General features: G+C 36.9%; 1 protein-coding gene and 1 pseudogene across 3 annotated transcripts in view; one reads left to right on the top strand and one right to left on the bottom strand.

Moving 5' to 3' along the window:
- The window catches only part of PHF6 (PHD finger protein 6), a 50,070-nt gene extending 22,411 nt beyond the window's left edge, over nucleotides 1-27,659 (bottom strand). The window contains exons 1-5 of one of the 3 annotated variants that reach the window (XM_008569030.1): nucleotides 27,504-27,659; nucleotides 23,399-23,582; nucleotides 23,063-23,164; nucleotides 9,573-9,706; nucleotides 9,254-9,297 (exon numbers count right to left, since the gene is read on the bottom strand). In XM_008569030.1, coding sequence (XP_008567252.1) covers nucleotides 9,254-9,297; nucleotides 9,573-9,706; nucleotides 23,063-23,164; nucleotides 23,399-23,536 — 418 coding nt within the window. In that variant the 5' untranslated portion in view covers nucleotides 23,537-23,582; nucleotides 27,504-27,659. The remainder of the gene's footprint in view (nucleotides 1-9,253; nucleotides 9,298-9,572; nucleotides 9,707-23,062; nucleotides 23,165-23,398; nucleotides 23,583-27,503) is intronic. The other 2 variants (XM_008569031.1, XM_008569032.1) reach the window with 2 other exon arrangements.
- LOC103587546 lies at nucleotides 10,451-12,358 on the top strand (annotated as a pseudogene).
- Nucleotides 27,660-27,884: the final 225 nt, after the last annotated feature.

The raw sequence follows: 27,884 nt of genomic DNA, 5'->3' as shown, positions 1-27,884 counted from the left end.
TGGCGCACTGTAGCAGTGCGCCACCGGGCCGGCCCCGGTAAATTATTTTTTTAACCCATTTTACAGATGCAGGATTTAAGGCTTTCCTCCAAGAGATAGCAAATAACTTGCCCAACATTATGTGATGAGGAAGTAACAGAGCTAAGATTCAAATACAGATCTGATTTCAAAGCCCATACTCTTAACCAGTGTATAATACTGCCTTCCCAGTACTTCATAAATCTATTCAATGCTACTAAACTTAAATGTTTTTGTTTTTTTTTTAATTGGGACATAGTTGATTGTACATATCTGTGGAGTACAGCACTAAATATCAATACCAGTGTGCAAGGTGTGATGTTCAAATCAGGATAATTAGTATATTCATCATTATACAATGTAATCGATTTTTGTGGCCCTTTACTAATTCCTCCCTTTAGACTTAAATGTTTTTTTTATCTCTCTCTTTTTTTTTTTTTTTTTTTTGGCGGCTGGCCTGAGTGGGGATCCAAACCCATGATCTTGGTGCTACAAGGCTGTGTTCTAACCAGCTGAGCTAACGGGCCAGCCTAGACTTAAATGTTTTTAAGGACTTTGACCCCACATTAAAATCTCCCTAAATTTCCATTTAATTAAAGTAATGAAGATTGGAAATTGTAGCATATTCTAAAGAAAAAGAACAAAGAAGGAAACAATAATTGAATATTAAAGCAGTCAAAGGCTTAACATCTATGGTGACCCTACTTCTTGAATCAAACTGAGTTATATGATTTGACAAACAATCTGTAATATAAAGTTTCAGAACTGTCCATTAGGGAATCCAGCAGGTCTCTGAATAAAACCAAGATTATAGCCTCCACGGTTAAGCACAAAAGATTTCTTTACACTGTCTCAGAAAACATGGTATTTTATGGTCACTGTCATTCTAGCACTTAGCACTATTGTTATCTTTTTAAGTAACTTTAGACTTATAAAAAAGTTATAAAAAAATTTCCTGTATGTCCTTCACCCAGATTCCACAAATGTTAATATTTTAACATTTGCTTTATCAAATTCATTCTCTCTATATATGTACACACACTTTTTTTCTGAATGGTTTAAGAGTAAGATGCAGACATGATGCCCTCTTATCTGTAAATACTTCCGTGTGTCACCACTTTATTTTTTTTAAGGAATTTATTTTTTAAATTGAAACATTTTGATTGTACATATTTATGGGATACAGAGTTATATTTCAAGACACATACACAGTGATGATCAAATCAGGGCAATTAGCATATTCATCATTGTAAACTTTATCATCTTCTTGTAATGAGAAAATTGGAGCTTCTCTTTTCTAGCCATTTGAGAACATTCAATAAATTATTGTTAATTACAGATGCCTAGCACTACTGTACACCACTAGAACTTACTTTTCCTATCTAGCTGTAATTTTGTTTCCATTACCAACATGTCTGCCACTAAATTGTGTTTCCCCCTCACTCCTCCCAAAACTGAAATTATGTTTTGGTAATTCATCTTGCACTACTAACACCCCACACGAGAAGCTATGGGAGAAGGAAATGTCATCCCAAAATCATGACATATTAGATATTGAGCTTAGTTTCAAGTTTAAGAAACTGAAGAGGTTATAAACATTTTCTGAGCACCTATCCCATGTAAGACATTCTATATTGGGTAATTTAAGAAAAATAATAAACCACAAGTTTGGTTCCTTACAATTTCAAGAACCTAAACTGATCTGAGGTTATGTTGTGATCATGACTTACATTTTACACATTAACACCCAGCATCTACTCTAGATGCCTCTTTCTATGTCATCACAGATTATTTTGCTCAATATAAATTATTAAATACAAAGGCCTCAACATCTTACTAAGTAAAAATGACTTTAAATGAACCACCATTTGTACCTAACCACAGTTCCTTGCAGGTACTCAAATGTTTAGTGATGATAAGCTGTCCTATTAAAGTACTTCTATAAAACAGAGACTAGCATCAATTATTTTTTTTATTTTTATTTTTTTTGTCTTTTTCCATGTCCGGCAACGGATCGCAACCCTCAGTGTTGCCCCCGCACCGGACCGGGACCGGCAACGGGATCGCAACCCTCGGTGTTGCCCCCGCGCCTCGCTCAGCCAGTGAGCGGGAACCGGTCTGTATGTGGGATCCGAACCCTCGGGCGGGAGTGCCACCGGGCCGGCCCCGAGACTAGCATCAATTATAAGGTAGAGCTATTTGCTATTATCAATGTTTGACATTTTTGAAACATTCCTTAAAAAAAAGGTAGAGAATATAGCTATTATCTAGATACATGCGGGGAAAACACATGATGTAGGATTTAATTCTGGCTATTCCTGCCCATTTTTAAAGTATAATAGGAAGGCATGACACCATTTTAAGTACTCATTAACCACATGTGGCTAGTGGCTACCATACTGGACGGTGCAAATATGGAACATTTTCATCATCACAGAAAGTTGTACTAGACAGTGTTATTGAGTCATTAGTTCCCTATCCCCTTGTGAAAAGCCCTGCAACTTTTTTTTTTTGTCCTTTTTGAGACCGGCCGCACCGCGCTCAGCCAGTGAGCGCTGTGAGCGCACCGGTCATCCCTATATAGGATCCGAACCCGCGGTGGGAGTGCTGCTGTGCTCCCAGCGCTGCACTCTGAGTGCGCCATGGGCTCAGCCCGAAAAGCCCTGCAACTTTGAGGTCCATGCCATTCAGCTAAACCACTGCTTCTCAAACTTTAAAGTGAATACAAACCATTGGGGATCTTGTTAAAATATAGATTCCTATTTAGTAAATCAGGGGTGTGGCCTGAGATTAAGCATTTCTCCCCATAGCAGCCAGTCACCAAAAAAAAAAAAAAAAGAGAGCAAGAGAGAGAGAGAGATTAGGCATTTCTAACATGCTCCCAGATGATCCCAATTGCACTGGTCCACAGACTACACTCTGGGAGGAAAGGAGCTACCCTCTTCCCGTCCTTGTTGCTAACAATGATCAACTCCCAATCATTCTACCTCATGCCTCAGACTTCCTTTAGCACACCACTCACTGCCCTTTTCTCCATCCCAACCCCTGCCATCACACTGGGTAATTCTTACTGTCCACATGGACAGTCCAAGAACCACCTAGCCACTCAGTTCCTTGTCTTCAATGATGTCCTCCACCAACCACTCAATTCCTATAATCCCACCCAGACATCTTATAATTGCCTAAAATGGTACTTTCTACCTCTGAAATATAGATATCGCACTTTGGGACCACAAATGCTAGCTTTCCCAAGTACTTTCATTCTCATTGCTCTTCAGCCTTTTCAGAACCTCCAGACCATTGATTCCCTCCTGGTTCTTATTCTCCTGCCTTCACTTCCCTCCCTATCTAGCTCAAATTTCTCTTTTGCAAATATCCTAAACACTCTCATCCCTTTACTTTTTTGTTGAACCTGCTTGACAGAATCCCAATTCTGAATTAACCAACTAGCTTTTTCTATGCTACATCCCAGATACTGAATTGCTGGAGGAAAAGTCACACAACCTAATTGACGGGTACCACTATATAAATTCATGGTTGCCAACCTCAACTGGGTCCTCAACCTAGTCTGGAAACCTTATATTCTCTAGGAAAACCTCCTCTCCCAGTCTTCACAGCTATTCTTTCAAACCTTCTCTCTCCTTCAACTTCCAACCCTTACCCCCTCCCTGCATTCTCCTCCACATAGAAAACAGACCAGAGAGGAGCTACCTATCTTCTTCCTTCTCTCCTATTACAGTGGAAATGTCCTCTTATTGCAGGCCAATTGTTTTGCTTCCGTGCTGAATCCTCTTTCTTATACTTTCAATCTCTTCCTGCCTTTAGGATCCTTTCTTATAAGGGTTTATGTATCAACTAATTCTTCCCCTTAAAAAAATAAAAGCCAACTAAGTGAAAGAAGCCAATCTGAAAAACCTACATACTGTATGATTCCAACTATATGACATTCTGGAAAAGGTAGAACTATTACAGACAGTAAAAATATCAGTGGTTGACAGGACTTTGGCGGGGAGAGAAAGGGATAAATAGGTGGAGCACAGGAAATTTTTAGGGTAGTGAAATTATTCTGTATGATAATATCATGGTGGACACGTTATTATACATGTATCAAAACCCACAGCACATACACCAACAGCGAACCTTATTTATTTATTTATTTTTTGGCAGCTGGTTGGAATGGGAATCTGAACCCTTGACCTTAGAGTTATAACACCACGTTCTAACCAACTGAGCTAATTGGCCAGTGAACCCTAATTTAAACCACGGACTTTAGGTTATGATGAGTCATACTGGTTCATTGATTAGAACAAATGTACCATTCTTATGTGGGATGTTGATAGTGGGGAAGGCTGTGTGTGTGTGTGTGTGTGTGTGTGTGTGTGTGTGTGTGTTTGGGGAGGGAAAGACAGGAGATATATCAAAACTCTGTACTTTCCACTCAATTTTGCTAAGAACCTAAAATTGCTCTAAAAAATAAAGTCTATTAAGAAAAAAAAGTGCCACCCTTTAATATTCTTCCAACTATTCCCCTGACCCTTTACAAGCAAACATATCAGAAGGCTTACCTATGTCCCTTGTCTTAAAATACCTCACCTCTCATTTGCTCTGAGGTACATATCAGTATGGCTTCTAACCCTACTACTTTACGCAATCTATTCTCTAAGGTCACCAATGGCTCCATTGTCATTGAATCCAATGGATGCTTTTTTAACAGCATATCAGGTTAACCATTTGGTTCCTTCTAGACCACTCTGTCTCCTCCCTTGGCTTCTATGACCTAGCACTACCCTGACTTTCCTCCTCTCTTCCTTTTGCAGACCCATCTTTCTATAACCCAGACTTTTTTTTTTCAATTTTATTTATATTTAATTTTGTGGGGTACAGTGTGTTGTTTCAATACATGCATATACTGCACAATGATTCACTTAGGGTAGACAGCATAGTTTTGTACATGTTAGTCCACCCCTTCTCTTCCCTCCCACTCCCTTCCCAGCCTCCAGTAACCATTATTCTACTCTCTACTCCTATGAGAATCACTTTTTTTTTTTTTAGATTCAACATGAGTGAGATCATGTGGTATTTATCTTTCTGTGCCTGACTTACTTCACAACATGTTGGTTTCCAGTTCCATCCATGTTGCTGCAAGTGATAGGATATCATTTCTTTTTATAGCTGAATAGTATTCCATTATGTATATATAACAGAGGTTTTTAATCCATTCATCTGTTGATGGGCATTTACATTGATTCCATCTGTTGGCTATTGTGAATAGTGCTGTAATGAATATGGGAGTGCAGGTGTCTTTTTGATACTCTGATTTCATTTCCTCTGGGTATATACCCAGTTGTGGGTAGCTGGATCATAAGGAAGATGTATTTTTAGTTCTCTGAGGAACCTCCATACTGTTTTCCACAATGGCTGTACCAATTTACATTCCCACCAACAATGTAGGACAGTTCCCTTTTCTCTGCATCCTCTCCAGCATTTGTTATTTTCTGGTTATTGGTTACTGACAATAACCATTCTAACTATACCTCATTGTGGTTTTATTTTGCATTTGCCTGATGATTAATGATGTTGAGCATTTTTTCATGTGCTTGCTAGCCACTTGTATTTCTTCTTTTGAGAAATGTCTGTCTAGGTCCTTTGCCCATTTTTAAATTGGGTAATTTGGTTTTTTGCTGTTGAGTTGTCTGATGTATAGTTGCAAAGACTTCCTCTCATTCTGTAGGTTGTCTCTTCACTTTGTTGACAGTGTCCCTTCCAGCCTTTAACTGTCAAAGTTACTCAAGGCTCTGTCCTAGGCCCATTGCTCTTTGGAACTCTCTCTTTAGTGGATTTTTCCTCCTCTCACCGAGATACAATTATCTATACTCACACTTGGCAAAATTCCATCTCTAGCTAAGGTCTCTATTCTTAGAACAAAAACCACATAATTTTTCTGCTTATCTGATACCCCCACTTAGATAGCTCCTAGGTATCTGAAATTCGATGTTTCAAAACTTAACTCTTTAACTTTCCCCATAAGCATAGTCCAACTCTACTGTTATCTAAGTAATGGCACCATCAGTCACCCATTTGCTTATGCCAGAAACCTCAGAGTCATCTCCAATATCTCTTCTCACTCATCCCTATACCAGATCTACTCCCTCAGTCCTATGAATTCTAACTTTAAAAACTCTCTCGAATTTGTCTACTTCTGCTCATCCCCATAGTTACAACACTAGTCCAAGCCTTCTATCATTAGTCACTAGGATTCCTGCAATAGGCCATTCTCTCCTGCTTAAAACCCTTAATCGCCTCCTGTTGTCCTTACAATAATATCCAAAATCCTTACCAATCCAGCCCATGCATTCTTCTTTCAACCTCATCATGTGCCACTCTTATCTATCCTTTACTTTCATAGTCTTCTATCAATTCCTGGAAAGCATTAAGTTCTTTCCTGTCTCAGAGTCTTTAAAGGTCCTGATCCTTCTCAGCACCACACTCTCCTGAGTGAGCCACGGGCCGGCCCTTTAAAGGTCCTGATCCTTCTGCACAGAATGCTCCTCCAACCTTCTTTAGTTTTTTTTAAGACTTAATTCAAATGAAAACGTCCTCATAAGTCCACCCAAACATACACTCATGTTACCCTATATTTGTCATTCATGCCATTTATTATAATTGTAACCAACTAATTGTGCAATTATTTATTGCACATCTCTTAAATTAGACTTCAAGCTCTTTGGGGACAGGGACCCATCTAGTTTATCCCTATATTCCCAATTACCTAATAGCCTTGCCACACAGTAGGTGAAATAAATTCATCAATCTGTGTATAATTCCAGAGGGACCCTGTCCTCAGTTAATTGTCACCATCAATAGGGAAGATTTTTTTTTTTTTAATCAGAAATGGTTTCTTGCATATTTCAAATTATTTTATAGGCAGCCTATCTAAGGCCATCATCACTAACAAGTAAATATATATAGTTCCTGGGACTGGCATTCTGATAATCTAGTGACAGTGATAGCTCAAAAGTTCATCCAAACGGCTAAATACCTTGGGCTACAGATTAAAGAAAAAAATTGCTTCTGCAAACTCATTTGTTTTTTTCTTTTCTGAAGCAAAACTGATGACATGGGTTTTAGGTTTTAAATATTCAATAATGTTTTATTAAGAAGATGGGAAAATCAAATTGCCATATTATACAATTATTCTCAAATTTAATATTTCAAAACAGCTCATGCTGTACAAACCTAACATGACAGACTGAATTATATAGTATTTATCATATTAAGTATTTGCCAAGTAAGTATCGAGCCACAGATGGCAAATGATCATGAAATTGCCACAGGTATCAATTCCTCTCTGTTCTAGAGGCTAGTACACTACAACTCTCAAAGACAGTCCCTGAAATACAATCTTTAACCCCCCATCATAAATCACAATTATAAAGTAGATCCTATGCTTCCCATTAGAACAATGAAATAATTGAAAGTTCTATTTCTGACAAAGCACTCAGTATCAAATAAATTTGAGCTAGATGAATGTGATAAAAGCCAAAATGTGATAAATCTAAACTTTGTAATATTTTTAAATTGTAAAATTATGCTTCGAGCTCTACAATATGTCTATAAACACCTATATGCCAATGACACAAGGGGCCCCAATGTTCTACAGAAGTATACATTGGATCCAAAATTCAAAGCAGTTGTATCACAAATTTGAAGTTGTACTAATCCTGCCAGTTACATTATAAGAAAAGTTGTCTTAAAAAGTATGAATTTAGATCTCTCACTAAAATTCCAGAGGAAAAAAAGTGGTCAAAATTATTCTTTATACAGTCTGCAGTGACTTTTCTCTACCACTAGATGGTACTATCAGTTTAAAAGAATCTAAGAAATAAAATGAGAGCTGTCTATATTAATCAGGATGTATCAGTCATCTTTCTTACATATCTCAAATATCCTGTCTCAGTATGCTCATATACGTGTATTAATCAGATCATGAGTCTCAATTCTCAGCTAAACGTATATGTCCATTCTGATCTTACAAAGTATCGAAAAAATACACTGTTAAAATTAAGTAATGAAAGGTGGGAAAGCTTACTCTTAACCTTTCACAAAAGATTTTTCAATTCAATTCTAGAAGGGAGGAAAAAATGGAAGGAAAGCACTATCAAGGATTTTTAGTAATACTCTATCATCTCAAAAACATTCTGCTCTTATTATTTATCCAGTCTGTTTCCCTTAAAGACTAGTTTTTGCTAAAGATGTACTTTTTTTTTTTGGCGGCTGGCAAGGGGATCCAAACCTTTGACCTTGGTGTTACCAGCTCACTTGGTTAGAGCTGGTGCTAATCAGCCAGCCCAAAGATGTACTTTTAATCAGCACTTTAAAGTATTTGGACTAATATGGAGTACAGAAGTGGAAACAATACTATTTGTATTATAAAAGCCAAGATCTAAGAGATCAGAAAGGGCAACCAATTTTAATATGCTAACACCAATAATTAGGTAAATCTTTATAAAAGAAACAACTTCCTAAAATAATAGTGCTCAAACCATTCTAATTCTAAACAACATGTTCTCAGAAGCTAACAAAAATTTTAAAGATCTCTAATCTAAATGAAGGGATAGAACAATGTCAGATTAAATCTAAGCCATTTTATATTGCTAGTAAAAGTATCAAAACCATCTGTTTGAAAAGATTTGAAACAAGTTAGAATTCAATTTGAGATCTTTCCCATACTTTTTAAAGACTAAGTACAACTTGGCTAACTATATATAAACATGACTAACCTGGTTTTGTATAAATTTAAGTATATACAAACTATAAAATAATTTTTAAAGTTTCTGTTTTAAATTTGGTTACTTATAAACATGTCTATTTTTTTAAAAAATTACTATAGTGTGAATAAAAATGTAACATGCTTGATTGGTGATCACAAAATGTACTAGTATTCCCATGTTCACTCTATCTATAATATCTGATCCCAATTATTACCCTTACAGAAACACATCAGCACTAAAGAGAAATAAATTTTCAATGTATGCTTTATAAGAACTTCAGGGTGAAAGTTTTCTTAAAAGTTTAGATCTTTTTTACTATATGCATTAGTTTATCCTGATGCTTTTCTCAATTCTAAATGTATTTAATACTGTGCTACATCTTATGGTAAAAATTAATACAGTACAATTCACCCATACTTTACTCAAATTTCTTCTTGAAACTTGAAAGTGGCTCAATGACGTACCTTCAGAGTTATGTGCAGTTTTCTTGTGTTTTCTGCAATAAACCCTATAAAAATGAAGAAATAAAAAATTATTAAGTAAGCAAACTAAATTAAACATTTTCCAAATTAAGACAATGAGCAGTATACTTCACCCCATTCACAAGCTGGATTCAGAAAATCTTTATTAAACTTCCTATAACATTTCTCTCTAAGCATTAAATTCCTCATCAAAACGCCCTTTATGAGGATAATGAAATGCTTTGAAATGGGAAACATTTTTACAAAAGCCTAAAGAAAGTATGACTGTTAAAAAAAACTTAAAGAGAAGTTAAATAATTACATGTAAATTCCTTGTGAAGGTTTCTCTCGTATTTGAGCTTTATCATGCAATGCACAGTGGTAGTGGTATGTTCTGTGACATGTTTTCACATCACAACCAATTGTTGCTCCAGGACAATGGCACAAAGAACACATCTACAGCAAAACAACAAAATATTATTATTAGTATGTGTCTTTTCCTAAGGCTGTGATATCAGGTTAGAGGCATATCAATTCTGTCAAGGAAAATGAACTGGTTATTGAAAAATTTTGTAATTAATGATGCTGTTTTTCTTGTTTTCTCTCAGAAATAATTTGAATAAAATTCTTCTGGGGGTATTCTTCCCCCATGTTAAACACTGACAAAATTAACAAAATATTATTAATGTCTATTGTTTCATTGTGGTCAAGAGAAAATTTGAAATACTGTAAATCAGGAATGTGAGACGTATATAACATTAAAAGACTCAGACCTTTCTTACAAATCCAAATCTTCCTAGGTATGAGTAGCTGGGAAAAATGTCTCATACCAGAAAAAATTTTCCCTTAAAATTTCCACTTAATGAGAGTCTTTGAAAAAAAATCTCACACACTATTTGGGAACCTGATAAAATCAATTTAAAGTTAGGGAAGAAGAGCAGATAAAAGAATTACGTAGTTTTTTTTAATACCTCGAGCTCAGAATATTTTGTGATGTCAAGTTGATTAAATTGTGAAAATATGCTTGTCTACTTCAATTTAATCTCTTACCTCATGCATTATGAATGCAGGCAAACAGATAAAAGAAGATTCTTTCAACATTTTAAAACCTTACCTTCTGAGTTTATTGGATAATTCATATTGATTAACTAGCTCATACTCTAGATTTAGAAAAAAAATTCTTTTAAAAAGTACATAACAATGATTGTTAGTGGTTTTGATTCACATATTATAGTGTACTGTATGAGTAGACTTTAAATGAGACTATCTCCTAAGCTATAAACACCATGTCAAAATAAAGTCACAATAAAAAGTCTAAAAAACTGTTAATTTGTTTTTTGGCTGCTAAATACCTTGTTCTAAACTACTCTCATTCTTCTATATTAATTTGAACATAAAAAATACTTCATACTAACTTTTGGATTGATTGGCACGTAAGCAATTTTGGAGTACCGAAAGGCTAGTGTAAATTCCAATAAAATTTCTTATATTTCTTTAAGTAACTCAAACACTCAAACTCTCATTCAAGCTGTCAGAAACAGAAACACTGTCAATACAGGTACTTCTCAAAAAACATAAGGGCCAGTGCCCCTTATTAATACTTGAGAAATACCTCACTTCCTTAAATAAATATACAAATTTCAAAGTATTACTGTGAAAAGAAATACTGTGCCAAATTATCAAGCAGGGAAAGCTTTTGGATGGTTTATAAATTCTTAAGGAGGTAGAGCATTTGTACTGCAGCTTAATTATGAAGTTCTGTTATTTTAGTAAATTATATTTCTGATCAAAAAGCAGATTTATTATTATAGAAACTTTGGAAAACTCAAAAGAGCACAAAGAAAATTTAAAAATCATTCATACTCACCAAGCAGAGGGGCCTTACAGTGTTACAATGCTTGTGTGAAAGTATTTTTCTATGTAATTCTGCACATACTATTTTGCAACCTAATTTTTTTAACTTAATAAACTGAACAATTACCCCACTTCATTAAGAACTCTACAAGTAGTTTACCTTGAAAAGTACATCTAAAATGAGTTTGAATAGTACATTTTAGGAAAAAAAATATTAAATTCAATTAGCAAGCAAAACTGAAAGGAGAGGTACTGTTAAAAATACTGTGTTGAGCTCAACAGTGGCAAAAATAGTGAGATGGGTACTCTCATATACTGCTGGAAATTGGTACACACTCTCTGGAAAGCAATTTGCCTTATTTATCAAATGCTTTTTAAAAGCTGATATTCTCTGATCCAGTAATTTTACTTCTATAAATCTAGTCTAAAAAAATAAAAGTTCTCATGGTGCTGGCGGTGGTGGCTTGGGCGTTGGGCATGGGTGACTGAGCTGCGATCCTGGTGGGCGTGTGCCAAGCCCTGGCCCGGCCTCTGAGTGCCCACTGGGCTACACAGCCCTGATGCTGTGCGTGTGCTGAGCCCGCCCCGGCCAGGAAGACAGTCAAGTATTTCCTGGGCCAGAGCGTGCTCCGGAGTACCTGGGACCAAGTGTTCGCTACCTTCTGACAGCGGTACCTGAATCCCTACAGCAAACATGTCTTCACAGAAGACATAGTACACGGGGAGGTGACCCCTGACCAGAAGCTCCTGTCCCGGTGACTCCTGACCAAGACCAACAGGATGCCCCGCTGGGCCAAGTGACTGTTTCCTGCCAATGCTGCTCACTCGGTGTACATACTGGAGGACTCTATTGTGGACCCACAGAATCAGACCATGACCACCTTCACCTGGAATATCAACCATGTCGGGCTGATGGTGGTGGAGGAACGATGTGTTTACTGTGTGAACTCTGACAACAGCGGCTGGACCGAAATCTGCAGGGAAGCCTGGGTCTCCTCTAGCTTATTTGGTGTCTCCAGAGCTGTCCAGGAATTTGGTCTTGCCTGGTTCAAAAGCAACGTGACCAAGGTTATGAAGGGTTTTGAATACATCTTAGCCAAGCTGCAAGATGAGGCACCTTCTAAAACACTTGAGACAGCCAAGGAAGCCAAGGAAAAGACAAAGGAGACTGCACTGGCAGCTACGGAGAAGGCCAAGGACCTAGCCAACAACACAGCCACCAAGAAGCAGCAACAGCAGCAGCGGTTTGTATAGCCAGTCCAGGGGTGGGTGTGGCCTGGGCCCTCCCCACCTCTACCACAGCACACCAGACAACTTGGCTTAACTCCCTCTGCCCTCTCCCCATTGTATTCTACTATTAAAAGTCAATTTCTAGCCCTATCTACTGTCTGGGTGGTGGGTGTCCTGTTTGGCATATACAGTACACCAGGCATGTCATCTAGGTCTGAGCTGGGCCTGCTTGTTCCCCTATTGGGCAGCTGAGGACAAAGGCACAGAGAGGTGTGATGACTTGCTAAGGGTCACAGACAGTATGCAGGCAAGGTGGTAATCAACGATAGACTGTAAGCTCCACGAGGGCAGGGCTCTTTGTTTTGTTCTCTAATGTGTCCCAAGTACCTGGAACAATATCTAGCACATAATAGGCACTCAATAAATATTTGTTGAATTCAAAAAAAAAAAAAAAAAAATCAGACTCAAACAGTTTATGTACAAGCACATTTATTGCAGAATTATTTAGAAACTCCTGAAATGGAAAAAAATAATTGAAAAATGTTTAGATGACAGTATACCCATATGAAGGAATATTCTTTAGCCACTCTTTCCAAAGAAATTTTAGTGGCACAGGAAAAGGTTTATGTATAATGTTGAATAAAAAAATGAGGCAGGATACAAAACTATGTGAATTATAATCCCAATTATGTTTCTAACATACATTCCTTGAAAATAGGTGGAAGTAAATATAGCAAAATACTAAGTGGTTATTTTTGGGTGGTTGATTTTCTTCACAATTCCCTGTATTTTCTGATTTTTCTAAAATGTTCAAAAGTAGTTTTACATGCAAAAAAAAAAAATTACTTAAAAAACATATGGGGAATTCTCTAGCAAATGCTTTCAAAACCAGTCTCTCAGTTTGGTGAGGATGAGAAGGAAACCAAAAGCCTAAAATACATCAAAATGTTTTTTGGCTGGTAAATAAAATCAAATCTGCTCAAAGTAAACCATAGCTGATTTAAGCTGCTATGGTGAAATAAATCCATTTTGCAAATAACCAGTTAACTATAGCAATTTAGGACAGATAAACTTTTTTTTAAAGTGAGAAAAAGCTCACTTTATTTTTATTGTCAGTTTCACTCAAGGAAAAAGAAAAAGAGGAAGACAGACCAATAAAAATATTTTCAGAGTGGAAAATTCTTCTCAAGGTTAGGAGTAGGAATTTTGCTGAATTAGAATTCATAGGATCAATTTTATGCAGCATTTACATACAAGCAGTCAAATTTCTGGCAAGGTACTAACAAAGTAACAAAAATTACCCATAATAAAACTAAAATACAAAATTTACATTTGTTAAATTACCTATGAATGCAAAAAGGGAAAATAACTGTTATCCTTAAGTCAACTATGCTATATTCCAATCCCTGAAATAATCCTTTTTCCTTCAACTCCTATGGGACTTAAGATGTATAGTGTTCATTTTGGCTCTTATCATTTTACTCCCTTAGATGGCTAATTATCTTTATAAATGTATAGATTTTATCCATCAATTCCTTCTGGATTGAATATTTTTGAAGACTAACACTACGCCTTACAAAGTAGTGCTCAATAAATCTGTTCATTGTAAGCTTACTCTGTTATCGAAGATTTTAATATCTTATGGCACATTTTTTCTCATTCATGTTTCTAATACCTGCAGATTTAACATAATTACCTTTAGGTACTTCTAAAAATATTTAAACAGTCTGATCCTAGTGGGAAAGGTGAAATTGCAGAGAACAATCCAGTTGAAGGGACACAGAATTAGCAGTGGCAACAATGTTTGGAGGAAAAGATTAGCCCTGCTAGAAACAAGGTTGAGAACTAAGAAGAGATAATAAAGAAAATTAAAGAAACTAGGAAACCAGGTAAGAGCCTAGTACAAATATTTTTTTAAAAAAAGATGTTATGAGAAAAATAAGACAAAGTTGAAAAAAGCAGAATAATTTGAAAATGAGACCCCCACTCACCACCATGCACAGCAAGGCACCAGCTGGGTGGACCAAATAGTGGTATCTAGTATCCCCCCCTTCACACAAGGCACTTGCTCTCCAATTTGCCATAGTCCCTAGTGGGCCCTCAGCAGAATGAGTGTCAGCTGCCGTTTATCATCATGCTTGCACTGTACCCATGGCTCCTTCAAATGTAGGAAAATGAAAGTTAACCTGACAGGAACATGTTTTTCAAGAAGAACTGTAGACCACTCCCCCTCCCCCCGCCCCGACAAAGGCCTGATCCATATATCAAATATCGTGTTGAGATTCCTGCCCCCAACACAGGTATAAATGTTATTTCTCAGCTTATCCTTCTCGTATCCTGATTTCAAGTTTTTAATTTAAATAGAGGCAAAAACTTCTTCATTCATAATAATTTTTTTTTTAACTTTTACTCCTGCATTCAGTTTGCTACCTAATAGACCTAGTAAACCTCAATAATTAACTACCAGCTCCAAATTGGGGAGACTGGAAAAAGAGGCCCTATAGATATTTGCATGACATCTTTATAATACTGCTAGAATTAGAAGCTATACTAACTTAAGGTTAAGTTGTGCCTCATATGCAGTCTCAAGGAGCTGACCCACCAATGAAAGAGGAACTAAGTCACGCATGAGAGGCGACACAGGAACTAAAAGGGCTATGACTTAGCTAAAGTCTGGTGGGAGCAAGATACCAGACATATCTGCTCCTCAGTCAACTGAACTAGGCCAGGACTGAAATTCAGTTTACAAAAAGAAGTCTTAAGGAATAAAATGAAAATATTGCTTTCTCAGTAGCTATGGGGAAGTAAAACTGAAATGAGTTTGCCAACTTCCAAGACAGGCAGAAAGAGAAGGCTCTTAAGAAAAAGCTGGAATCTGATGGCTGGATAGAACCCTATGGAACCAAGGGAGGAAGGACTCTCTACCACTCAGCTTTGTCCAGCTTAATTGTCCTGTATCTACTATGCATGTCAATAACTGACTACCAGTGTAGACAAATTCTCACAGCCACGTACTTACTACTCTCAACACACCTGCTCCAAGAAAACTGCTATGAATACACAGAGAACGAAAAGGAGGGTACAAAAAGAGGTCATGCTCTTGAGCCGGTAGGTAAAGAAAAAAATGCCAAAGGCACTTAGAGTAGGGAACATTGTACCTAGGATATTCTCATGGGAGATACCAGCCAAAAAATAAAGTGGGAGTAGTTCACCTTACACAGGTTTGTTTTGTTTTGTTTTTAATAACAGATAACATTATCTTCAGTAAAAACTAGAAAGCAGGACAGTGCAGTTGGAGCAGGTTTTCAGAGATGTGCCAAACATGCTCCTTAACTCAAGGTTCATTGCTTTATTTATAGTAATACCTCATGTATCCAACAGGGCTAAAGAACAAAGTAGCCTCTGGATTATCTGGTTAACTGACAGTTGTCCAATTTATTTGTTAAAAATTCCTAAAAAGAATGCCACTGCATGGGAGGGTGGAAAATGAACTCAACTGTTTCTGTTTGATCCTAATAGCTACTATTTAAAACAAAACAAACAAACAAAAACGGCATTTTGAAGGAGGTCTTATGAAAACACAAACATAACACTACTTATAAGGTCTTAATGGAAAGCTAGAAAGCAACATAAAATCCGAAAGCTGTCAAAGTCATTGAAAAGTGACAAGATGCTTGAAAAATAGATTAGGAACTTAAATTCCAAGTGCTTCTAAAAAAATTAGGACTGCTAAAAAGTCCCTGTTAAGTTTTTACTAGAGTAACAAATTTAGGCAGTTACTGAATAGATCATTTCAGAAGTCTTGGAAACTGGAGGGAAATGAACTAAGCCTATCAAGTTCTTACTTAACCTAACCTCCTGACCTTGCTCTGAATATCACATACTCCAACTCCACCTAACTTTCTGAATCATGTTTGATGAGGGTTACAAATTATCTTATTGAAGCTTTTGAAGTCTTTTTTGTTCACCTGAAAGATTCAGACATTTTCTGAGCTCTGATCTTTATGCTCAGGCTCTTCTCAGGTATGATTCTTTCCATCTGAGTGTACTCTAAACTGCCCTGCTGCTTGCTATATTTAATCTGTGAAGAACATTAAATATACATCTATGCTCAAGTGCTGAGACATCCCCCCAAAACCAAATTATTTTATACTATTAGTTTTGGTTCTCCTCCATTAGCACAAATAATGACATAAATTTACAGTATTCCCAATTACAAAAAAGTATATTTAGACAAAGGAAAAAAAGTGTGCACTTAAAAAAGTAAATTTATTCAGTAATAGCCAAAGACCAACTTTCTCCATCAGACGTGGTCTCCATTAAGACTTGGTTTCTCTTTGGCCTTACATTCATTCTCCTTAATCATCTCAAAAGTAAAACCAAGTTCATTTTAATATAAATGACAGGTAAAATATCTGCACACATTAAGATTAATCTGCATGCCATAAATGAAGTTTTTTAAAAATTCACATTTATATAAATACATTCACAATGCTTGCAAACTTACACAGATTACAATGAGGCCACTGAACGAATCTTCAAGAAGAAAATGTACCCCTTTTCCTCCAAAGTACCCTAAAGCAGGCATCCCTGGGGCTTAATCCAGCCCACCATCTGTTTTTGTAAATAAAGTTTTACTAGAACAGAGCCATGCTCATTTCTTTGTGTATTGTTTGTGATTGCAACTGAGACCATATGGCTTGCAAAGCCTTAAATATTTATTATCTCATCCTTTACAGGAAAATTTTGCCAACCACTGTCCTAAGGCAATGGTCCATAAGGCAAGGGTATTCATCAAAAATCACTTGGGAACCTTTTTCAAAAGATATCTGTTTGCAACCCCTACCCCACCCCCTTTTCTGATTTAGTAGAGCTGGTTAGGTGCCTCTGCTCTAAGGATTATTAACTACTATTAGGAGCATCAATAGTTACCTGGCACCTTCTGCTTCTGTGTATACAGAAAGCAAAGTGGCAGCACTCTGTACAATGTGGGTGCTCTATTTTGCCCTTACTGAATGCTAAATGAGTCACACACTTTACTTTAAATAGCACTGGCATTTAGTACTTATTTAATATTTTTGACCACTTCCTCCTCCTTGAAACTCTTACCCCTTTGACTTCCACAGCATCACTCTGTTGGTGGAATACATTTCAGATGTCACTTTCTATAGAGACTTCTAACTTCTCAGGTAGAATTAATTATGGTCCTCTTTCTCAGCTGTCCTGTGGCATTCTTTACATGCTTCTAAGTCTAAACCATATTTATTCATGTTTACATCCTAAGTGTCTACCATCTTGATTGGTACAAAGTAAAAATTCAATGAATATGATAAATAGACAGATAGATGAATTCTAAACTCTATAGTAGGGGGCCATGACAAATATAGTGCTTAAGGAAACAACAAAATTAACACCATACTGGGAGAGTGAAGATTGAAGAAACATGAAAACCCCGATGTTTAAGGCATGCACAGCTCTCCACCAACCAGAAGAAATAAGCAACCTGATTTTTCCCTCTGGATTTCTCTTCTCCCTTTTCAAACTGCTAAAGCTGCAAACAACACTGAAACACTGATTAACCACAAAACAGAGGAATGTGATGCTATGCCATGACTTCCCTGGTCAATTTATACCTAGTCCATTATTAAGACTACATACTATTATCAAATTGAAGCCTCTTCCTTCTTCAAATTCAACCAACAGTGAGTGTCCGCAAAGTCTATGTAGACCTGGTCTTTTCATTTTCAGAGGCTACAAAAAATATCTTGAGGGTAATAACTAGAGCATTCTTACATAGGAAATGTATAGGAATTGTGTCCTAAAAATGAACAAGATAATGCTTGTAAGAACATTAATTAATGAGTCTATGTCCTAATTCAGTACTATTTCCATCTTTATTAGAAAACTACTAAGTTCTAATCATTACATTTTTTGAAAAGTGATTTTTTGGTTGGGTAGCTCAAAAGACAGACAGTTTAGTGGTATAACCTGATGATTAGGAGTTCTGGCTTTGGGGCCAACTGGCCCTAGATTCAATTCCCAGCTCTGCCACTTACTAGCTTATATGACCACAGTCAGGTTACTTAACTTCTGTGATCCTCACTTTCCTCATATGTAAGGTGAGAATGAATACTTTTCTATTTCACAGTGTGACTGTGAGGATTAAATAGGATCATGTATTTATAGTACTTAGTCTAGTCCCTAGCACATAGTAAGTGTTCAATAAATGTTAGCTATTTCTACTACAGGTTGAGTATATCTTATCAAAAATGCTCGGAACTAGAAGTGTTTCAGATTTTGGATTCTTTTCAGATTTTGGAAAATTGCAGAATACATACTGATTGAGCATCCCTAATCTGAAAATCCGAAATCTGAAGTGCTCTAATGAACATTTCCTTTGAGTGCCATGTTGGCACTCAAAAAGTTTCGGATTTTGGAGCATTTTGGATTTCAGATTTTCAGAAGAGGGATGTTAGAAAAAGTAGGAAAAATGTTCAGAGGATTTCATAAGACATGTGAATAAAATTTAGTTTGAAAAAGGAAAAATTTAGGAGTGACCTGAGGATAGTCATCAAGTATATGAAGGATTTTTTTTTAAATAAGAAAGAAAAAAACCCATAAATTTTTCTTTAACGGAAGGAGACAGACCTAGAATAAATGGCTTTAAATTAAGAGATACTTGACTTATACAGAAGGATGGATTTCTTAACTCTGACCAGTGCTATATATTACTGGTCCTGTTTCAGGTTACTTGGGTAGAATCACAATTTCTTGATATATTTAAGAACAGGAAAGGCAAACATCTTACCTTGGATGGCTTGTAGACAATCTTGCCTAGGGATAAGGAAACTGAACTAAATGGCCTTCTGAACTTTTTCTGTTCTTGCAGTCTTTCTATCTGCTACAGGTGCCAATTAAAGCAGTAGCTATCCAATGTAGATACTCTCAGTGATCTCACCACCTAGCTTCATCCAGAAAGAGTATGTTCTTCAAATATACTGAAGTGTCTCCTTAAACAAATTCCAGAAAACCAATGATAACTCATAATTTTTTTTTTCCTTTTGTCTTTTTTACTGACCGGTAATGGGATCGCAACCCTCGGTGTCGTGCTCGTACCGGGGACCGGCAACGGGATCGCAACCCTCGGTGTCGCGCCCATACCGGGGACCGGCAACGGGACTGCAACCCTCGGTGCTGTGCCTGCACCGCGCTCAGCCAGTGAGCGGGAACCGGTCTCCACATGGGATCCGAACCCTCGGCGGGAGCGCCGCCGCGCTCCCAAGCGGCGCACTCTCCAGTGCGCCACCGGGCTGGCCCGATAACTCATAATTTTACTTGGAAATTTACATTTCTTGGCTAGATGGCTGGAGAATAAGAATAGATGGTACAGATGTGTGTGGTGTCTCCATATGGTTTCAGTAGGAATTGGAAATCGTTCTGGAAAAATACATATCTGTCTAAACTGCAAAAACAGGGCCTCAAATGATAAAAGCCTTAGTACTCTGGCAAAATTTTCCTGGTCTATTTTAGTGCTATATACTTAAAAGATGATGTAAAAGAGATGAGTATGTTCATGTACAATGGCTTTCCTCTTCTGATCCTTGTGGCTCACATGAAACCCTTGGGAAATTGCCTGTGGCAGCAAGAACACAGAAACTGCATGCTTGCACCTCCTGTTCTACTGAGAGCTCTCATCCCAAGTGGGCCTGATCCACCTGGCTGCCTATACACTTCCGCCTCAAGCCCCAGCCTCTTCCCTCATTCTTTTTTTTGGGGGCAAGTGAGCACCTTTGGAGCCAACACCAGGTACAGACTGGAATCTATCTTGAAAGCACTCAGGAGTCAGTGCTCCCGTTTTTGATTATTTTCATTGGGTATTCATGACCTACTTTTCACTTTAGAAATCCAGATGAACAGGAGCTAGGACAAACAGGTTTATAGGATAAAATACCTTAAAAAGTCAATTAGGGAAGTTGATTATCTAGTTTATATGTTGTTTATCTAGTTACGTAAAGCTCTTCACTTTTTTTCTCCCCTTCCATTTGATTTATGGCCTTTTTATTAATTAGGCAAATCTACACAGGGTAAAATGAAGAAGAAAATTAAAATCTGGAATTTTGGTTACTGGATGGCACTTCATGTAAAAACAGTACAATGGAAGGGGCAAAACTGAAGGCTAAAAGCAGTTTTAAAATTATTTCAAAGTTAAATACATAAATGCTGCCCTCCTATCCACTATATGAGTTATATGAATTCTGACATTTTGGCAGAAGGAAAGAGAGCAAAATGATATATACCTAGGCTTAAAAGTTCTTCCTTTCTGCTACTATTCCTCAATGCTAGATGTCCACAGCCCCAAAATGGCAACTGAATTACCTTTTCTAAGGTAACTCTTTATATCTCTTATAGCACTTTTTAGTTGTGTAAAGTTACATCATGTGTTACGCAGTGGTAGTTATTTAAAAAAAATAGGCCTCATGACTGCCCAGCCCAGCATGCTTTTCATTAGCCTACAATGATATTAGCAGGATCTTATTTTTTATTTATTTATTTATTTTTTTCCTTTTTGTCTTTTTTCGTGTCCGGCAACGGATCGCAACCCTCAGTGTCGCGCCCGTACCGGACCAGGACCGGCAACGGGATCGCAACCCTTGGTGTTGCGTCCGCACCTCGCTCAGCCAGTGAGCGGGAACCGGTCTGTATGTGGGATCCAAACCCTCGGCGGGAGCGCCACCGCGCTCCCAAGCGGCGCACTGTAGCAGTGCGCCACTGGGCCGGCCAGCAGGATCTTATTTTTATTTACAAACATTAACTACAGTGGTGGCTACCATTTATCAAGTCTTAACTATGGGCAGAACACCATGCTAAGTCCTACATATTCTTTCCTTTAATCCTGGCAATAATTCTGTGAGGCAAGTACTGTCATTCTCCCCTTTGTGCAGGTGAGGAAAACACGGCCTAGAGAAGTAAATAACTTACTCAGTGTCACCCACAGCTAGTTAAGTGACAGAGCTGGGATTCAAACCCAACTCTGCTACTATAGCTTGTGTTCTAACCCCCAATATTGTTCCACTCCCTAGAGCAAGAAACAAGTTTAGTTATTTACAACACACTACACTTGGGGAAAAATTACTCCCTACACTATAACATTAAAAATTAATCAAAATAATTTATAATAGTGAAACTTGTATATACAGTTCTGATGTTTTCTTAACAAACAGGTCCAAATAAATTAAATCTCCATTGAATTTAGCAAAACTGCCAGATGTACACTGCTGCTTCATGTAACATGTAAAATTAGGCATTATATTTGTTAATAATATTTCAACATTAGGGACAAAAACTGCTCCTGTTCTGACTACAGTAGCCAGGACGAATAACAAAAATACTAACAAGTAAGGACGTAGAAGCATTTTCCAAGGATAATCGTAATGCCAAGGAATAAATAATGGGGTAATGAGGTTTACAGCACAACCACTTTCAAGTAAATAGTATTCTTTCTCTCAATCTGAATTTGTTTTAAGGGCTAGGAAATAAAAACAGTGCTCTGGTTCTCAAAAATCAGCACACCAAAGTAACATAAAGAAATCTAAAACCACCAAATAAAAATCACATTTAAAAAAAGAGGAGCTTTCTATTACTATCTATACTATCGGGGGTGGAGAAGAGAAACATTTTCACAGTTAAGGTCTCACTATAACAAAAATGGTCTGACCTCTGAATTCCCATTTGTACCAATACTGATTCTAGGGTTTGAAACTATCTTAAAGTAAATCTCAAATGTTATCTTTGAATTTACTTTTCTTCAGATTGCTTTTTTTCTAATACTACAAGACTGAATACTTTTCAACATATATTATTCCCGATCATCAAAATGATAGTCCCCTCTTCCCATCACTATTTCATCCAAAAACTATCATCTCAGATTCATTGTAAAATAAGAAATTATCCAGTGACTGAGAACACAGATATAAATTCTGCCAAACCCATCTTTAAAATAATGAAACACTTGATAGTGAAATACATTTATGTATGTAATTTCAAAGAGCTCAAATGAGAAAAATAACCAAATGAAAATAAATCGTTTGACTAATTAAATGTTTCAAAGTAAACCATACTGTGTCATAAATACCAACTGAGATGACACTACTTTTCCAATACAGCAGCATAATATCTTGCCAATCCGGTTACTGGTAGCGAAGACAACTACAGTAACATTACTCTAGCACAGCTTCAGAAAAACTCCTGTAAAATTCACCAAAAGTAATCCAAAGTCATAAATGCTGTTATATAGCTGAACCACAGTAAAATACTTTGTTCAGCAAGTGCTAACATTTTTCTGATGAGAGATTATTGTCATCTTCATTTGTAATGACCATAACAACTTTATAATGGAAGATGAAGACATACCAGAATTATGAGAAATATACTTGAATGAAGACTTTAACACACTATATTCTCAAATTAAACAAACTGCTTGTTTTCTAAGTAAAGAAATCTCCAAGAAGATTTTGATTCTTTTTGAAAAGAGAAAATTTTGAATAATATAAATATTGATTCAATACTTTTTATTGAGTGGTAAATAAGTTAAACCCTGCCTTGGATTTTGCTGGCTCAGAAAAAATATCCTACAATTTAAAAATATACTCTAAACTCTAAAATAAGCAATTTCCTCCTTAATGAGTTTAAAATAATTTTTATTCTCAAGAGGCAGAAATACCAACTTACCAGCTTCGTGCCTCTTTTAATTTCCTTTTGGACATCTTCAATAGAAAATCCACCAAGACTTTCATTATCAGAGTGTGATGATACCAAAGCAGATGAAAAGAGCTATAAATTACATTTAAAAAAAATTAAGGTTCATATATAAATTAATTACAGTAAAACAATGAATAAGATGTTAAATTTAAAAGGAAATTTTCTAGTAAAAATGGCATAGCATTAGTGATAAGCCGTTTCTTAAAAGTTTACTTTTTTTTTTTTTTTAAAGTATCCAGGAACATTCATGTGTTATTTTCTCATGAATGATTTTCAAGGCTTCTCGGTTGCTGCCAGTATACTTACCATGCACTTATGGTGTGCTGCCACCTTCTGGTTTTCAGATATTAGTAACTGTCCACATTCCTTGTCTCTATTTGACTTACAAAAGCCACATTTGCGCTGTCTTGTAGGCCCTTTTTTCTGTTCAACTGAGCTTGACATGATTTTTAAATTGCCTTTAGAATGCCACTTTAAGCCTCAAGAAATGCTACAGAGAATAAGAAGGGCAACAAAACAGTTAATTTCGTTTTAAAATCAGTTTATACATATTCATGTAAGTTGTTTAATGTTTGACCTAAGTTTTAATACATGCATTTTAAAATGGCTATTTAGTACAAATTAATATTAAAACCTAGATGCCTCCATAATAAATAACTAAATGAAGTTTAGAGTAGTTGAGAAAAATTAAAATGCTCCCAAATGAGAGGATATGTGAAATAATTAGAACTATTTCTTGTGGATAAAAAATGTACAATGTACAATATTAAATCATCATCTGCTGGCATAATTAATGCAAAAAAATTTTCCTGTATAGCTAGGTGCCCCCTCAAGGAGATGAATTATGTATCTAAGAACAGAGCAGAAACTAAGAAAACTACAAAACACCCAGAGAAGAAATACTACAAAATTCTATAATTACACAATTTCTAAAAAGGTCACATATCGATAGGACAAAACTAAAATGGGTTTACTTAACCATGACTTTAGAACACGTATTTTAAAAACTTGAATTATTTCCAAGTTTTAAAAAATCATGTATATGTTTTCAATAAATTAATTCTTGTAATTCTATTCCTTTTTCAAGTTAAAAAATTAAACTTCTAACAGTCTACTGAAAAAATGCAAACTTTTCGACCCAATTACAAATAAAACAACTATATTATAAGATTCTGAGATTCACTCCAAGTCTGCTTATTAATTAAAGTCAGGAACTGACAATGATCTTCTAAATGCAGTAACTTCCATGCTCAAATAAGTAATACTGTGTAGAGGAAGGACAATTTTTCTGAATGAGCCTTAAACTTTGTCAAATTATAATCATAGATAATACAGTAAAAAAAAAAAAGGAAAAGCTGTAATACAGAAGGTTTCAGATTCAGATCATCAATCTCAACATGGATTCTTCAGAACAACACTAAACAAATTTAAAATCAGTTATTTGATTTGTATAGTTTTTCCAAATCAACAGGACCAAGTAGTTCAAGACCCAGGTTGCCACACACATCGCAATCAATAAAATCACAAACTTTGGTCTTAAAATTAATTTACTAAATTCTTCCCTTTTTTCTATGTATTTGAACAAGGTCGTAATACCATGTTGAAAAAAATTGACTCACTTACACTACACTGCAGCTTTCGGAGAAGCATTTGTTCACCAACAAGAACAGTAGCAACTGGATGTCAGCAAGGTATTATGTACAAGCCATTCAGCGCTTTTCAATATAAAAATTCAGATACTTAATCAAAATTTAATGTGAAGCCATAAAGAAAACATGCCTTCTCATCAATTTATACCTAGGATTTTCTTTTTAACGAAACTTCAAAGGCCCTGAAAGTCTCTGCTTTGATGGGTTTAACAAACTCTTAATGCTATCTATAATTTTAAATACCTCAGTCTTCCAAATGGCATCGGATACTTTACAATAGTACTGTATTCATAGCACTGGCTATAAACCATGAAACTGATTGAAAACAGGCAGCAAATACTTTTAGGATTAAAGAAAAAAAAAAAGGACATAAGAGAGAAACAAAAGAAACAAAAGGGGAAGTGTGTTTGCATTTGCTCAGGCAAGTATGCATTCAGTTGCTTTATCAGGAATATAGCTGCCCAAATTTTTAGAATTAACTATGCAAAACAGCAAAATTCATGCATAGCACCAAAATTTATTTGAGCTCAAAATTAGTTTTCTTAACTACTATACAATGAATACTACACACTCTGAAATCACTGTTTTATATTCAGCATTTCTTCGGGTCATCCTGGCCAGTTGAAAGGATGGCACATTATAAATCTAATCTGTACAGACATCTTTAATGTGTAATTTCTATACAGTCCTATCACTGGCTACAAAACTGGCCTATGATAAAAAATGCCTGGAATGGAAAATCACTTTTTATTCTTAAAATTAATTCTGAAATGGTATCCCCAAAATTCTACCCATATTGAATTTGCCTCTTTCAATTTCTAAAACGGTAAATTTCTCTCCTAATTTTGAGAACCTGCTTTTCTAGATCAAAGACTCCAATATCAAAAAGAGAAAAAAGGTGCAATTTTACATTTAAAAATATTCTCAAGTATTTTTCTGTAATCAGTTTAAACTTAATTTGTAAAGTGAACAGAGCCACACAAAAGTGCACCAAACCAATTAAAAACTTTCCCCAATGTGCAATGACTAAATGGATTTTTCCACTAAAATTCAAATAATGCATCTGTGCATATCTTGCTAATTTCTTTTGCAGCCTCCTTGTAAAACATGAAGTGGAGAGCATCACGGAAACAATGACTCCGAGCAAAAATGTCTTTATCATAAAAATACAGATTTTTATCTAATGCTGTCACATTTGTGGTCTCCAGTTAAGTAGAATAAGGGCATTCCAAGGACCAAAATACTAAGGGGTTCATAATGATCCACAGCTATGTGGCATTTTAATTTTAGTCTAAAAGGTTTTTCAAGGCATGCGGAGATCAAACTTTGATGCTCTCACCCAACAATAAAACCCTTTTCTTAAAAGAAACATAACATTATGGGAAAATGCAATATAGCAGAAATAAAGATGCACCAACAGCATGAAAAACATAATTTAAATGTCTGAAAAATGTATAACAGTCAGATTAGTTAGGCTGAAGCAATCAACGCGGTTCTGATTTTTCAAGATGCTGTGAAGCATCAAGGTAGAAATAACCTGAAACATCAAAGAGAGCATTCAAGAACCAACTCGAGAGCTCATTCAATGACTGGTATACGAAAGAGCATTTTCACAGAAAAACAAACAAAACAAAACAAAACAAAAACTGCAGTTCCGGAAGATTGAAGCATTCCACACGCAAGCAAGTTGTACATAGATCAAAATGTATAGACGTGATCGTCAAAAAGAAAAACAGTGTTTCTATCAGGAAAGTTACAGTAGCGAGAAATAAACGAATAAGAAATTACCGGAAGGGCACCTGAATTTGCTTGCATGAATTATTACATGCTTCGCACTGCTTTTTGCGGTTATTCAAAAGGAAACTAAAGGAATTTTCCAGTTGTTTCAAACCCAAGGGTAGAGAAAGAATTTGAACTGCATGAATAAGACCTGATATTACGTAGTAAACCGATGAAAATAAAAGGTTTTCCAAAAACAGAAGATTTTTCAACTTCCACGCATAATATTGAAACGAATGGAAACTGAAAAGAATACCGTGCTGTTCGTCCATATAATAAAGGATGGTACACATAACGTACCGGATTCTCTCCGTTATTTATTCCCCAGTACACACTAGACTCCAAATACTCCCTCTAATCAAGAGCTAAACTCGCAAAACTATCTTTCTCTAAAACACTTCGGCAGGTTCCTTCCATTCGTAAAGTCAGGGTCCCCTAATCGTCCTTTTCCAATCCTCCCGAATCCAGGAAAACATCATCCTAGCACTTTCTTTACGCCCCCTCCCCCAGGAGTTCGCCCTCAAATTCTTCGTTGCAAGCTTCTCCTTATATCTCCGTTTCACCCCTAATTCCCCCCACCCCGGAGTTTTTCCTCATTCCGTAAGGCTTACCCCTCTTGCCATCCTAACAATTCTTCCTCTTACTCTTCCCAAACTGGGAGTCTCCCTCCTTCCCAAATATGTCCTAAGCAATCGCAAAGACTAAAAATTCCCAGTTTTTTCCCTCCTCAAATGTTGCGCCCCCTCCCCCGGAGTCTAGGCTTAAGCCTAACCTTTCCCTCTGCACCTCCAAAGCACTTTCTCAGCAGCTTCTTCGCCAAGTGCCTACAATGAGTGGCGCTTCTGGGGTCCCTGACAATAAAGCAAGACCACCAAGAGTCCTCCTTTACAACGGGCAGGGGCGGCGGCCTGGCCACCGCCATCCTCCTTGTCTTCTCCCGCCGGCCAGAGAATGGGGGGCCCCAGGGTTCCGTGGGGACTCACCGGCGGGGCCCCGAGGCGGACGGCAGGAGAGAAGCGCCAATGAGGGGAAAGAGAAAGAAGTCGGTCTCGGTTCTCCGGCAGTGCCTGAGAGCGGGGCTCTGTCGCCGGAGGTTGTTTCCTTTCATTCGAGGAGAGACGGGCTCGCGGAGCGCCCTTACGTCACCCCCCTCGCACGCACACGACCCACACAGCGTTGATACGTTCCGAGCGCGCCGCGGGCCCTGATTGGCAGCAGAGAGGGGACGACTGAAGCCGCAGAGCCACGGCGCATGTGCAGAGGCCAGCCCCTGTACGGATCCGGGCGGTAGGCCCTTCCCCCTGCTCGCGCGCGTACCTTCTATTCTCCGCTCCGACGCTCCGCCAAGTGTTTGCGGGCAGGAT

The sequence above is a fragment of the Galeopterus variegatus genome, unplaced genomic scaffold (genome assembly GCF_000696425.1).
Source record: "Galeopterus variegatus unplaced genomic scaffold, G_variegatus-3.0.2 Scaffold459, whole genome shotgun sequence".
NCBI lineage: Eukaryota > Metazoa > Chordata > Mammalia > Dermoptera > Cynocephalidae > Galeopterus > Galeopterus variegatus.
Note: the sequence above shows the minus strand (reverse complement) of the source record. Positions and strands in the feature narration are given on the sequence as shown.